A 15,524-nucleotide genomic window follows, 5' to 3' on the forward strand; every position below is an offset into this window, starting at 1 on the left:
CCTGTTCCACAATTTTTTCTGTCCGACTGAAATAGAAAATTGCCGTTCAAAGCGTCATTCAATGTAACTGGCACTCATGGATACATTTACAACATAATGCTACGATAGTATTTTTCATTTGTCTAGGTCCTAGTGAATGTTATGTTGATAAAGGTTCCTTTTGAGATACTCTTCACTGAATCCATTCTGTATTAATCCATAAACCTCAGAATAAGACCTCAACCACAAACAGTGGTTGTGTCGCTAGTCGAGGTTTATGAAGGGTGAAGGCTGGGACCCCGAGCTAGAGGGAGGACTCTGCTGTCTGCCTCTCTACGATGATTTACTGGTAACTCTAGATGGCTTGTCAGCAGCAGCTTGCTGTTGTAAATCCTCTAACTGGTCATATTCATGCGTTTGCCCGTGTGGAATTGAACAGATAACACAGGTGTTGAGACAGTTGGGAGACATCCTGTTTAACGCAGGATAATCCAATGGCTAAATTTTTTTTGCACAATGTCGCCTACATCACATTCGACATAATAGAATCATTATCGTTAAATTATTTGAATTGGGTTGAACATTTTTTCATTATTTTCATGCATGAATATTTTCATATTTAGTTGAATGGAGGTAAGTGATGCCTCTCACAATGCTGTCGTGTTCACCAGCCCAACTTTACTGCATTTAATAAAAAAATTCTCAAAGAGACATATCTTTATTACTATTACTATATTATTATACTATAAAATATCTGCAAAGTAGATACATAGATTAGATATAGCACATATGACCTGATAACAAAGGGTTGTATCAGGTCTGCTAACTGGTCTGTTAACTGTTGATATGGATAACCAAGGACTTCTAACTGGTCTCACTATATAGCTCATAACTAAATGATGCAATATGTATATTCTCATTAGCAAAGTGCACTGTCATTCTGTCTGATCACCACAAAACTTATTCTAAGTGTAATTGGATTACCCATAGAACCATACCACACACTCTCTCTCTCTCTCTCTCTCTCTCTCTCTCTCTCTCTCTCTCTCTCTCTCTCTCTCTCTCTCTCTCTCTCTCTCTCTCTCTCTCTCTCTCTCTCTCTCTCTCTCTCTCTCTCTCTCTCTCTCTCTGTATGTGTGTGAGAGAGAGAGTGTGCATTAGCGTTGTGTGTGTGTGTGTGTGTGTGTGTGTGTGTGTGTGTGTGTGTGTGTGTGTGTGTGTGTGTGTGTGTGTGTGTGTGTGTGTGTGTGTGTGTGTGTGTGTGTGTGTGTATTATTATTATTATATCAGATTATTATATTAAGTATATAATATATACTTAAAATACCCCCCCCCCCACCCCCCTTTTTTCAATCAAGCCCTGTGTCAATATAACTAAATGAAGCCTATCAGCTTGCAGTAGGCTGGACACAAAGAGCCTATCCATGACCACGCTGGTCTGGACAGACCCGCCCCCTGACAGCTGCTTTATTGTGTGTTGAGTTGGCAAAGCAGCATTGGTCTCTTTGCTTGGACAGTTCAATAAGTAATCTGCATGTAGGCAGCATAATGGCTCTTTTAAGTAAAGGCCTTGAAAATGCTGAAAAGCAGAGCGCAAGCTGTCAGTGGTGTTTGAACGGTAGTATTTGCTAAATGCATTGAAATGTTATCAAAGTTGGGTTATCAACTAAAAAATAAATAGGAAAACAGTTTATATCTAGTCAATTGAAATGTCCCAGAGGTATTTTTAGAGGAATCTCCTTCTTAAATACATATTCCAGTAGATCTCTTCTTGCTTGTGTGGCAGCAACTTCTTATTAAGTACAGTTTTTATGTTATGTTCTTCTTTGTGTTCCTTTTTACGTTAACTATTGGACTATTGGAAAACAAAAAAACAAACTAAGCATAGACACAGCTCTATGACTGTCCAAAATGTATGGTCTCCCTGAGTTCAGAAGAATTTCTACATTGTTCAGTTTTAAGTGTCATTTCAACGCGTCTAATTTTAGGAGGAAGATGAAAGGACGATACTGTTGGAGGGCATAATGAACACATTCTAACCATAATCCCGCCATAGGTTTCTAAACCAATATTCCACAAGTTCTACCCATAGTTACAATACATAAACAAATAAGATAATCCAAAGAAATATAAAAAGTAAATCACACCTGTAACACAATGAACAGAAACAAAAACAGCGAAATAAAACCGAATGGATATTTAAAATGTGTTATGATTACACCCTGACTGGCATCAGTAAACACAACCGACCACTTGGCGTCCTCTAGACATTAAATTAGAAAAAGAAAAAGAAAACAAAACACCTTTTTTGTCCTCGGTTTGTCACACCTTACCGCTCTGTTACCTGGAAACACAGGGTGACATCACACACACGTTGCGCTGCGTGTCTGGTATAAAGGACACACGTACAACGGCCCCTCCCCCTGCTCAGGATAATGACCTCTGGGCTGGCGTACTCTCATCCAGCAACACGCTCGTGGAAGGGGGGGGGGGGGGGGGGGGGTGGGGGGGCACTATAGACCACTGGCGTGTATGTGTGTGTGACTGCATGGGTGTGTGCATGTGTTTGTGTGTGTGTGTGTGTGTGTGTGTGTGTGTCCGAACACGTGTATGTGTGTGTGTGCGTGTGTGTGAGACTGTGTGTAATCTCCCCTCATTCTGCTTGGAAGCATATTGACAATGGGTGGGGGGGCCCCCCAAGGCCCCCCCGAGCACCCTAGGTGGGGCAGATGGTGCCCGCCGCAAGCCACGGCCGCGGCCACCGTTATTAGCATGAGAAAGAGCCGGCGACAACGAGAAGGAGGAGGGGGAGAGAGGGTGGGGGGGACAGGTACCCCTCAGAGTCTCTTCTTTAATGGATAATAGAGGGCTGCTGAGTGACTCGTGACCCAACGGAATATGTGGGCAATGGGCATGTAAATTAACCGAATTAGCGCAGTGTAAACAAGGATGGCCTCAAGGTTGAAGAACAACAGTGCTGAACAGTGGTCAGTGGACTTCAGTGTGTACTGAATTGTTGGTGTGAGATAATTTTCATTGGATCATATGAAATTTTGAATTAAGTCCACATCCAAGTCCTTTGTAGTATAAATCAGCATTTCAGTTGGGTGAAAACTGTTCTCATGGTTTAGTTGTTGTTGCATACATGTGCAATATAATATTACAACTGTAATACAATAGAAACATGTTTTTTTATGTGTTTGTGTCAGAGAGAGCGGGACAGAAAGAGAAAGGGAGGGTGACAAAAACCCGGAGCTAAACTACTGGACTATCAAACACAGGACACCATGGAACACAACGCCTTAATCATTGGATCCTGGAATATACAAGGCCTGAGGTCGATTGCCTTTTGTCTGAATAGCAGAAACCTAGACTTCATCAAGGAAATCAGGAATACAGACATTCTTGTCCTTCAAGGGATGGTCCAACTGGATGCCTTCTAAATTGCAGAGAGTTGGAGGTACCCTCCGCCAAACTGGCAGGGGTGACACAAAGAGGAGAACGACAAATGTACAGTTAAGATACAAACACACAGACTTCTTTCCACAAAGCCGGGGTGTGAGATAGGGATGCACCTTGAGTCCGACCCTATTAAACATACACATGAACCAATTAGCAAGGACATTAAAACAGTCTGCAGCACTCGGCATAACATTACTAGTGTTATGCCGCAGTGTTATGCCATGTGTCGTAGTGTTATAACACTATGACACTGAAATCCAATTTTTTTCTTTTTTTTCAGATAACCAGGTGCTGCTGTCCCAACCAAAGAAGGCCTATAGCAGCACCTAGATCTTCTGCACAGTTCCTCTCAAACCTGGGCCCTGAAAGTGAACCTTAGTAAAGCTAAATTAATGATATTTAAAAAAAGAAGCAGTAATAGCACTAGCAGTAATAGAACCCATTGCTATCCATGGCAGTGAGATCTGGGGTCCACCGGCTAACAAGAATTAATAAAACGGGACAAACATCAAATTGAACACTACAAGCAAAATTCGGCACATCTATCATCAGAGTCCAAATAGAACACAAAATAATGCATGCAGGGCCGAATTAGGACGATATCCAATCGTTATTGAATTACAGAAGTGACAGAAGGAAAGAGGCAAGAGACAGCAACACACACTGCAAACACTCCACAGCAAGGCCCTCAGCCACAGAGAGCTATATCCAGAAAAGTATCCTCTTAGCCAGCTGATCCTTGGACTCTGTCCACAACCCAACAACCACCCCAGTAGGCAAAAGCAAATTATAAGAAAACAAAAAGAAAACTTTTTAGCAAATTGGAGAGAATCCACCAAAAGGATGAGTAAATCGACATGCTCCTTGTCCATAACAGAGAATACACAGTTGCAGAATACCTGACCACCGTGACTGACCCAAAACAAAGAATATCCTTGACAATATACAGACTCTATACAGTGAACAGAGCCTGGTCCTCACAGGCTCTGACCTGGCTCCAAGAGAAGACAGACTGTGCTCCCACTGCACACAAAAAACCAACTGGAAACTCAGCGGCACTCCCTAACTTCCAAGAGGAACACACACTTCTCACAGATAACACAGACATGCAAGGACTTTTGAAAACACGCCACTAAGAAACAACCATATCTGTAGGGGGAAATAAAATAATGTGTGTTCACAGCGGCACAATTTTTGACCTGTTGTTCTGAGAGAAGGATCTCAGACCCATGCTACTCGACTTTTACCACCAGCACATGTTATGATTTCACTATTGCGCATAACCCCTACACAATAAATACAGTGAATGTATCTTTATTTTATCGAGTTAAAGGAGATATTTTATCCTGGAACTTTCAATTCACTTTTTGTATTCCGTATTTTACTTTTATATATTCAGTATTTGGTTTGTACTTTTTGAAATTGACATATATATTTTGAATTTGGCTTTATTCTTGGCTAAATTCATATTTTACCTTTGGCCTAATTTTTCACCTGCTTCGGCAATGAAAACATTTGTTTCCCATTCCAATATAGCTTTTTTGAATTTGAATTTGAGAGACAGCGGGAAAGAGGTGCTACTACTTTTAGAATAAAGGGTAGGCCATAACATACCATTACTAAAGATTTGTCTCCCTCTAGCGTTAAAAAGTCAGTTCACTGTTAAACTCTTAGAAGTTTGTCATCAATGACAGACAAGGAGTTGAATACATGTCTGATGGTCTACTATTAAATGTAAAGATACATTTTTTTAATTGTTCTTAAACTTGTAAACCAATCCTCGATTAGCGTGTGAATAAGTACACACACTCCTCCCCCCCCCCCCCCCCCCCCCCCCCCCCCCCCCCCCCCCCACACACACACACACACACACACACACACACACACACACACACACATATAGTATATATATTTTAACAATGTATTTCTGTCCATAACAATAACACCGGACTGGAGAATTTGGCGCGGGTAAGCGGAGACCCATCTTTTGGACACATCCCACTTGTGAGTGCGGAAGGCGGCCGGATGCGCCGCCATGCCCGACTAGCAAACGGAATAATTTATTCATCCACGGACCTGCCTGGAGGGAGAACGTGCGAGGAGTTCACTGGAGGAGTGACGGAGCAGGGCACTTTTGTGTCGAGCCAGAGAGAGAGAAGCAGCTCTGAGGCACGGACACATAACACGGTGTACGGTGTATGCGGCTCTGTTGATAATATACTGTGGTTGGCGTTAGCCACGCTAACGTTAGCTCCGGTGGAAAGTGAATGGTGACAGTCGGAACGACTGGAGGCGTGGGGAGCTGCTGAGGTGGTGAGACACTGTTATTTTGATTTTCGATACAGAATTAATGGCACATGGCAAATCACGTGAGTCGTGACTTAAAATGCATAATTTGCACTTTGCAGCGAAAAAGCAACATAGATAAGCGGAGCGTTCTGGCGGTTGTAGTCGCTGCATGTTCAACTTGAACCGTAACGTTGAGTGTACGTTGTGGTGAGTCTTCCTCTGGCCCGCTCCTCCTGCTAGTGCAGAGAGTTGCTCAGCGCTAACCCAGTAGCCAGTGAACTGTGTAGCATTATCTTCTCCTTAACTCCAATGCTCAGTCCGGTAAGCCCTTGCATTGCATGTCTGTCGCTGGTGTGTGTGCATGCATTGCAAGTTTGTGTGAAGACGGCATAGCTTTGTTAATTGATTAGAAAGTCGACCTCGTGATTGACACTTGTGTGTTTTGCTTTCACTTGCAGATTCACAGAGGCTTCCATGTGTGCATCAATATTTGGACAATAGTAAACATAGAAATGTCGGTAGACGAGGGGATGAATAATGGCAAGACAGGGTCTGGTTTAACTCCGTCTCTGCAGCTATTGGGATGCACTGCAGCCTGCAACAACATTTCCGTCATGACGGAGGTGAAACTGTCTGCTGACAGAACAGACAGTTCAGACATCACCGCCAACTGTCCCTTAGCTGCCAGCTTGGTCCTGCCAAACAATACGAGTTTGATAGCGACTTGCCCCAACTCTGAGAAGTTGTGTCAGAAACCGGAAGGAGATGAAAACCACATAAATCACAGCAGTTCCCTGCAAACTTCAAAACAACAACAACAACAACATCAGCCACCCCCAGCACAACCACCACAACAACAGCATCAGCCGCAGACGAAGTTGTCCAAGCGCAGGAACACGGCCAATTTTGGTTTCAACCACCCCGCGTCGGGAAAGAGACGACGGAGGGCCAACTCCGAGAGCGACTCGGTGCTTCCCTCTAAATTCCTGTTGGGCGGGAACATCTTCGACCCCCTGAACCTCAACAGCCTGCTGGACGAGGAGGTGAACAAGGCTTTGAATGCGGAGACGCCCAAGTCCTCGCCGCTTCCCTCCAAGAACCGAGAGCCGGTGGAGATCCTGATCCCGCGGGACATCACCGACCCGCTGAACCTCAACAGCGGCGTTCCCGACAGCAACGTGCTCGTGTCACCGCTCAAGAGTGGCGGGCGCAGGAGGAACCGCAACAGACACCATGGAGGAGGAGGAGGAGGAGGGGGAGGTGGTGGAGGTGGTGGAGGTGGGACGGCGGTACAGCAGCTCCACATGTCATCAGATTCAGGAAAGGGCTCCGAAGGGAAACCCGCCACAGGCATGGACGTCGAGCCGAGCCCCGCCGCCCCCGCCCCCAGTGAACCCAGTGCAGCCATCGCAGAGGAGGCCCCCATTGCCGCTAAAGAGCCCGCCTCGCACGGCGCCAAGGAGGACGTGCCGCCCTGCGCCACAGAGCAAGCGCAGAGCTCCCACGACGACACTGTGACGTCGCCTGCTCTGCCGGCCGTGACCAATCAGCCCGCCGGCAGGCGGAGACGCCGCCGCAACTCGGGGAAAACGGATCTCCCCGTGACGTCGTGCGGCGCGGTCACCAAACAACACGGACCCAGACCTCCGGCGACCCAGGGCTTCAGCACGCCAAGGGGGGGCCCCAAGACCGGAAATGGGGGGCAGCAGCAACAACAGCACCACCACCACCAACAGCCCTACAACCAGCACAAGCCGCAGCCGACTAAGTTCCAGTACGGCAACTACAACAAATACTACGGCTACCGCAACCCCGGCTCCAGCGAGGACCCCCGCCTCCGCGTGCTGCGCCCCGAGTGGTTCCGGGGGAAGGACGTGCTGGACCTGGGCTGCAACGCCGGACACGTGACCCTCTACGTGGCAAAGGTGCTGCGGCCGGCGCGCATTCTGGGCGTGGACATCGACGGCGGGCTGGTGCGCGCGGCACGCAAGAACATCAGACACTACCTGTCTGACCTGGAGACCCGGCAGGCCCGGGGGGAGGAGGAGGAGGAGGAGGGGAGGAGGAAGAGCCAGGGGAGCCAGGAGGGGGTGAAGGCAGCTGGGGACAAACAGGAGGAGCACATGGAGGTGGGAGGCAAGGGGGAGAATGGAGAGGCGGTGGTGGAAAGAGGAGGAGGAGGAGGAGGGGTCAGCCGTCACGCAGAAGAAGGGGCGGGGAAGAAGGAGGAGGAGCAAGAGATGGAGGACCGGGGAACCAAGGAGCTCCGAGACGGAAAGGAGGAGCGTGAAGGGAAAGCGGAACTGGGGCCAAAAGAGGTGCAGGAGCAGAGGAAGGAGGAGCAGAGGAAGGAGGAGCAGCAGAGGAAGGAGGAGCAGAGGAAGGAGGAGCAGCAGAGGAAGGAGGAGCAGCAGAGGAAGGAGGAGCAGAGGAAGGAGGGAACGAAGTGGGGCGCGGACGAGGTGCAGAAGGAGGATCTTGAGAGCAGGAGGAGGAGGAGGGAGCTGCAGAGGAGCAGGATGGAGGAGGTGGAGGTGGAGGACTGTGTAGATCCCGCCGGCGGTCCTGGAGGCTGCCACTTTCCCCTGTCTCTGCGCACCAGGGGTCCCATCGCGGCCCCTCCGCTCACGGAGCAGCCCCCCGTCCAGCCAGGAGAGTTCCCCTCCAACGTCTCCTTCCTCAAGGTAAAGTGTGTGTGTGTGTGTGTGTGTGTGTGTGTGTGTGTGTGTGTGTGTGTGTGTGTGTGTGTGTGTGTGAGAGAGAGATAATAACATCCTGGCAGGATGTTGGGTAAGCAGATTTTTAAGTGTTGTTAGATTGACTTTTACTTTGAGATAAAAATGTTATATATTATTGAAATAAGTTTGTCGGTGTCTGGGATGTTTTTAGAAATTGGATTTCCTTTCAAATAATATTGAAGATCTATTTTTATTTAATTTTGTTAATAGATTGTTCCTCTTTTTAAATATTCCTAATTATAGGTCTGTGCCTAAATCTAGCCTGGAGACAAACCAAAGAACATCCAGTGTATTAAGGCAGTTCTAAGTTACTTGAGATGACCAGAATATGTCATGCACCAAGTTAAAATAGAAGTTGTTGTGCATGTTTGTTAGAAACAACATCAGCCCTGCCAATATCAGAACCACAGAGTCGCTCACTAGCTTCCGCGAGAGACTCAAGATTAGGGCCGAAGGATTAATCAAATTCAAACCGACATTGCGATGTAATAGAACGCGATATGCAAAAGCTGCAATTTAGATTTGTTACTGTTACTGACTGGAGATCAGCAAGATTCGTATTTATTTTTATTTTACAATTCAATAGTTAAATAAAGATGTTTATAATATCCATTTATCTCAACATAGAGGCCTTGCCTAAAGGAAAGAGCAGTTTATATTAGTGGTGCAACGGAGCACGGATTACCCGTGATCCGTACGGATCAACCCTCACGGTTCGGGATGCAAGTGATCCGCAAACCGGCTGACCATGCAAAAACAAAATCAAAAAAGTTGTTCACGTTATCGGCGCATGTTTAAAGGACAATTCCGTTATTTAGCACATTGAGCCCCCTTTCTGGTGTGTCTAGGATGAAATTTGGTGGTTGACACCGGAAATTTGACTATTGGTCCTGTCTCGGGTATTTGGCTAATTTTGAATCGCCCCTGCCTGCTTCAGAATGGCTAGCTATGGGCATTCACAAACCTGTCCTTAAAACAACCCTGAACATTCGTTTTCAGAAATGTGCAACTCACCGAGTGGTTAGTGTTGTTCGTTGATGTTCCTAATCAAGTATCGTAGGGAAATACAGTTTCTGTCGTGTGTTATTTGGCATTTTGTAAATCCCTTTGGAGCGGAGACCGGACCGGAAACGGACAGGGGGCTGTTTATGTTTGGTTGTAGTCTTTTCGCTCGGTTCTCCATCTCAACAGTAGGGCTAGAACCGAGCGCAAAGACTATAACCAACCCCCCTTTCCGTTTCCGGTCAACGAGCAATGAGTCCTCCAACAGAAATCAATGGATTTACAAAATACCAAATATAAAACATGACAGAAACTGTATTTCGCCTTGATACTTGATGAAGAAAAAAAACAATTAAGAAATCCAAGGCTGCTGTGCTTCCTTTGGACGCAGGTTTTTTATTAGGTCAGTGCTGTATGCAGCCCTCAACTATTGTTCTTCTTAAGTTTTATTCTTTCTTTCTTTCTTTCTTCTTTATTATTCTCTACAAACTTTGGGACCTATCTCCTTCCTAAATTTTCCACGAGACTCCATTCCAATTTTGGAGTAAACAATTCAAATTGTAGTTCAAATCCCTTCACTTGATCCCTTCACTTGCCATTTAACATTTCTTTACGTCATTTCTATGTGTCTTGTTTAAAACCTATTTTCAACCTCACATTGCACTATAGCAATCACCGCATTTTCTGAAGGAAATTTTCAAGTTTTATTTACTATCCATGTTAAGAAGGAATAATGCCTCGGATTGCATTGTTTTTATTTATACATTGGAAGGATATCTTGAGTTAAGTTTTATTTTATGTGGACAGTGACACAAGTTATTTCTATTTTATTTACTATCCATGTTTAAAAGAAGAAGGAATAATGCCTCAGTTTGCACTTTTATATTGTTTTATATTACAATATTTAATATATACATTGGAAAAAAAATATTTTATTTGACAACAATCTATTTTTAGTGCTTGGGACTTGTACAGCGATATATTGTTGTTTCTCTTTGTTCATGCTTTGGATAAATGTGTCCACTAAATGCCCTAAATGTAAATGTATAAAGGTCCAGTTGAATTGTAAACAAAAGATAAACATTTATTTTAATGTGTAAGAATCCTCCAGTTAGTTTAAACTTGGCAGATGAATCTACCATGTCCTACTATATAGTCATTTACCTATCATCCACTGCTAATCCCAGTGACATTCAGATGCATGTCATAGAGGAGCAGGCAGGGGTAAGGCAGCCTCCAGGTCAGAGTGCACACACTGGGGATCACACCAAACAGTTCCCCCTCCTCTCATGCCTTTTTGGGTTGTATTTTTAAACGTGGTCATGTGGTGCGTTGTTTCCAGGCCAACTACGTGCTGGAGTGCGACCGGCTGCTGCTCACCCAGCGGCCCGAGTACGACGTCATCCTGTGTCTGAGCGTCACCAAGTGGGTGCACCTGAACTGGGGCGACGAGGGCCTGAAGAGGTTCTTCCAGCGGGCCTACCGACACCTTCGTCCCGGGGGCATCTTCGTCCTGGAGCCCCAGCCCTGGGACACCTACGTCCGCAGGAATAAGCTCACCGTAAGAGGAAGTGATGTCATATGAGGCGGGAGGGAGGGATAGGGGTTAAGGAGGCGGCTGAATACTGAATGATTCATTTACATTTTTTACATGTTTTCGGCGTCAAATCACTTGTACTCAAATCGTTGTTTACCAATTCCTGGTGGGTGGGATATTTTTTCCGACATATATATATATATATATATATATATATATATATATATATATATATATATGTCGATACCATAATGTGTTTATATTTGCATCCTCATTTTTCAAAGTGGTCTTTGGTAAAATGATGCCATTGAAAAAAAAATAAAGAAAAAGTTTACTGTGACAAGTCTATAGCTCAAATTTGAAGCTCCAAAAGGATTTTGTTAAAGACGTTAAGATGTTTTCTATTGGGCCTTCACAGGACGTCATTAGCAAGAACTACAAGAGCATTCGCCTCAAGCCAGACCAGTTCACCAACTACCTGACCACCGAAGTCGGCTTCGCCAGCTATGAGTTCATCGGAATGCCTAACTCTTCAGCGAAGGGTAACTTTTTCAGAAGAATATCAGTATTTGTTTCCAGCTGATGTGTGGGTGTACTATGTTGAGGTGTAGATGCACAGTGCTGATGCGAGTGTGCACAGTGCTGACGTGCGTGTGGATTGGGCTGCCGTGCGTGTGCACGGTGCTGCCGTGCGTGTGCATGGTGCTAACGTGCAAGTGAACATTGCTGATGCGGCGCAGAGAGGTTTTGGCTTCTCCTTCTCCTCACTAACATAGGAGAAGGCAGATTTTTCTTTATGCTCCCTACATTTATTCTAAAGCCGTTCATAATCTAATTCCACCTACAGTATCATCATGCATTTTTTTTTATTCTTCTATAGCAGAACACTATTTTGCCTTCAGTACTTTTCAGTCGTATTTATCCAATGATATTAACGATAATTTAACGGTTGACATTTTCAAACAAATAGCATTCAGAGTTTCCAGAGCTCCTTAACGTTAACATAATCCCCTCCTTGCCCGTTCTCCCAGGTTTCCAGAGACCGATCTACTTGTTTCACAAATGACCGCACTGCCTTGAAGATCCTTGACGATCATTGAATGTGAGTGAGCGACCCGCCCCTCCCCAACCGACGGACTAGGATTAATTACACCCGACCGATACCGGACCCCCCGCAGAGCACACAGATGGAGACCAGGACCATGGGTGATCATTTTTACACAGATCGAGTACCCTTATCAAGAATAAAAGGTTTCAAACTCTTTATGAAAGGTGGGGATCAACTCGAAAGGATCTTTCCAGCTGTGGGGAGTTTTTTAGTAATGATCACCTTAACCCGATTCCGTAATGAGTGTTTCAATGTTTTTAGTATATTATAATTACTCTACACATTTGATGTTTTTGTAAATTAAGTTTTGGCATGGCATTGCTGATGTTTTCTTGTTTTGTTTTGTTTTGTTTTGTTTGGTGTCATCAGAACTATTCCAGTCTTTCGATCACATTAAATGTACAAATGTAAAGAAAAATTATTATTCGTTGTTGTTGATCAAAGCGTATCTTGGGTTCATTAGAGGTGTCGGACAACACAAAGCGAAAGATTTATGTCTGATAGAATAACACTCAGACATTTTAAATATTTTTGTAATCTGACCCTCTGTCTACTTATGTAGACAAGTTATTCCTGTCGATTGAGTGATTGACAGTTCAAATGCTCAGCAGGGAATGACTATAAAGAATACAAAGGTGGTTTTGAGGTTGTTACTTTATGGAAATTATTTAACAATGTCAGGGTACGTTTATCTGCAATGTTTTTATATTTTCATATGTAAAAAAAAATGTAACGTTTAAGTTAAACCCATTTGCATAACATGAGTAATTTGGTTATGATGACACCAAAGCAGGGGTTCAGCCAGCCAGCATGGGGGGACCTTTATGATTATTAAACTAGAAAACATCAGCAATGGGCTTTTCCTTTCCAAAGCAAAGCCATATCTATCCTATATGATATCCCATGAGATCTCAAAGATGTATCAATTACTCTGCAAAAGATTTTTACAAAGACCTTGTCTTTATACAGAGGTTAAAGTGTGATCTGTTTATTGGCTTTTCATGAGTTCAGCCCAACGTTGGAAGTCCAGGTTTAAACTGTCACACACTGGAAGTGCTCCCATGTTTAGCCATGTTGTATCCAACTGCGCTTTTAATTTGCAAATCTCCTCAAATAAACTTTTTTTCTTTTTTAGGAAAATCAATTCAAACTCATATTTTGAAAATCCATTGGTACCGATGGTTTTTAATCATTTGTTCGTTTTTGGGTGACTTGTTAAAGTGAGACGTTATGACAGAGGTCACGAGGGATCCTTTTTGTTTCCTTTTCAAGAAAAGTAATTGATGTAATAAAGTTTTGTTTTATAACTTTTGTTATGCTTTTGAATATGTTTAATTTTTTTTTCATGTTCATTTTCATGTTCATTTTCATCTTATTTTCATGTTTGCTGCCAATGTTGTAGGTCAGAGTTCTTGTACCAAAGCTTATCCAGCTCTGTTAATCAATATATTACATACAATACTAAATGCTTCCTGCCCACGGCAGTTTCTTTTTTTGGTTAACTCATTTAACAAAGGGGTTATCTGAAGACACTGAGTCTGGTAAATATAATTTTCAGTCTGATCTCTTTAGTAATAAAAGTAAGCCTACCCTTTCATAGTAATTCTGACCAGTTCGATTTTTCATATATAAATCATATAGACAATGTAGGCCGCTCTTCCTCTGTTAAATAGCAGATTACATTATGTAATTTACACATTTAAGTATATGATATTTTGATCTGTCTGTAGAGTTTATCAAACCCCTAGTCAGGGTATGCACCCAAATTTAAGACAATCCGATTCTCAGATAAATTTAGTGCCCTATTTTTGCCTACAATTTTCATAGCTTTTTTTGTTTTATTGCAAGACTAACTGTTTTATGAAGCTCATTTTGATAGCTTCCAGAACTGTTCTCATGTTCCTGGTTGGATTATTCAGGAAGGCCAAATGTGAGATGGAGCAGGTGTTCATTTGAGTGTCATGTAGTCTTCATGGTTGTTTAAAGAGAAAGATAAAATGTACTTTTATCAATCCAAGATGGATTAATAAAGAGGTTCTTTGCACTGATAAGACTGTAGATGGCATTTATGAATTGACATTTTCTGCGTAATGTGGCAGTTTATTAGCCAGACAACATTCTGAATTTTAGCAACCTGATAGCTTGATTGGTTAGAATCCAGAACCGTACAATTAAATGGTCTTTGTTTAACTCAGAAATGTCAATACATAAATCCTGTCTACGGCAGTTAACGACTGCGCTTCAAACAAGCACCTTAACCTGATGAAAAACAATTATTTTGGGAGTCTTTTAGGTAAACATGTTTTTATTTACATGCCTCAAAGAGTCTTTTAATTACAAATTATTAAAATGATCTCCTGTGTAATCGTCTACTGTGGTGGTATCACGCATGTAGAAATGATTTATTATTATTGTATATATCCTATTGTCAATTCCAATACCTAATTAAAATGCATGATTTATTTACAATTCACATTTAAAAATATATATATTCTTAACATTTTCTATATATAATTATATATATATATATATATATTGTTTTTTTTGTAATAGTGCATTATGTTAAAGACACTTGACACACCTGCCTAATCAGTTAGAGGTGGACCGGTTACACACAGCACCACCTAGTGAGGAAGGGATAGAATTTCACATTGTTCAATTCAGAGGCTACATCTAACTGCAGTTCATACAAACTATACTCACCTACGTCAGGACCTGGTTTGGGTATCAGAAGTGTGTATGTGTGTGTAACTGACTTGATACCAGTAACTTGCTCATTCTTGTCGAGCACCATCTGAGGAGTAATTCTGGTGCAATAAATAAGTCTGGATTGCCCTCGGGTTGTCAAATATAGAAAGCCAGTGTGTGAGCCACTCTTGAACTCCCATTGGAAAGATTCTGGGTACGAGCCCTAATGTCTACTGCAGACTACCTGTATGTATCCTTGAGCAGGATGCCATAGCCCCTACCTGCTGCTTAATGACTTGTACCTGGATTCACTCTAGTCACATCGGATATAAATATCCAGAATTAACCACAATCATACTAGGATTTTAAATAAAAAGTGAAGGCATTCAACCCTTTTACACCTAGTGCATGTGCTGTGTGTGTTGGAGTGCATGTTTCCTTCTGGTTTCAGATGTTTCCGATTGGATGACCCCCCCCCCCTCTCCGCCTTGCTGTTTGCTCAATGATCAGACAGGGAAGATCGGCTTCATGTAAACAGCTTTGTGTGCACGTGCGCTCCATTGTGGCCGTGTCATGCTGCGGATGAATAACAGATTTGTGCACAAAGCAGCCTCTGTTGACTGATGGCCCATCATCCAGCTTTAACCTTTACAGGACAGGACAGCCTGGCATCTTCAGACACAGAGGTCCACTTACAGTGATAAAGGGTTGGTTGCTAAGG

The 15,524-nt window shown here is 43.4% G+C and overlaps 1 protein-coding gene across 3 annotated transcripts; it reads left to right on the top strand.

The window, feature by feature from the left end:
• Positions 1–5,306: 5,306 nt before the first annotated feature.
• Positions 5,307–14,480, top strand: mepcea (methylphosphate capping enzyme a). 3 transcript variants are annotated; one of them, XM_060056743.1, is made up of 6 exons: positions 5,307–5,751; positions 6,189–8,048; positions 8,082–8,414; positions 10,813–11,031; positions 11,426–11,549; positions 12,039–14,480. In XM_060056743.1, exons 2-6 carry the CDS (start codon positions 6,243–6,245, stop codon positions 12,071–12,073), a joined length of 2,517 nt encoding a protein of 838 aa, XP_059912726.1. In that variant the 5' UTR covers positions 5,307–5,751; positions 6,189–6,242; the 3' UTR covers positions 12,074–14,480. The 3 variants fall into 3 exon arrangements, with proteins under 3 accessions (XP_059912726.1, XP_059912725.1, XP_059912727.1); XM_060056742.1 differs by having other exon boundaries at positions 5,308–5,754; XM_060056744.1 differs by having other exon boundaries at positions 5,309–5,754; positions 8,133–8,414.
• Positions 14,481–15,524: the final 1,044 nt, after the last annotated feature.

This window comes from Gadus macrocephalus, chromosome 7, assembly GCF_031168955.1.
Source record: "Gadus macrocephalus chromosome 7, ASM3116895v1".
NCBI lineage: Eukaryota > Metazoa > Chordata > Actinopteri > Gadiformes > Gadidae > Gadus > Gadus macrocephalus.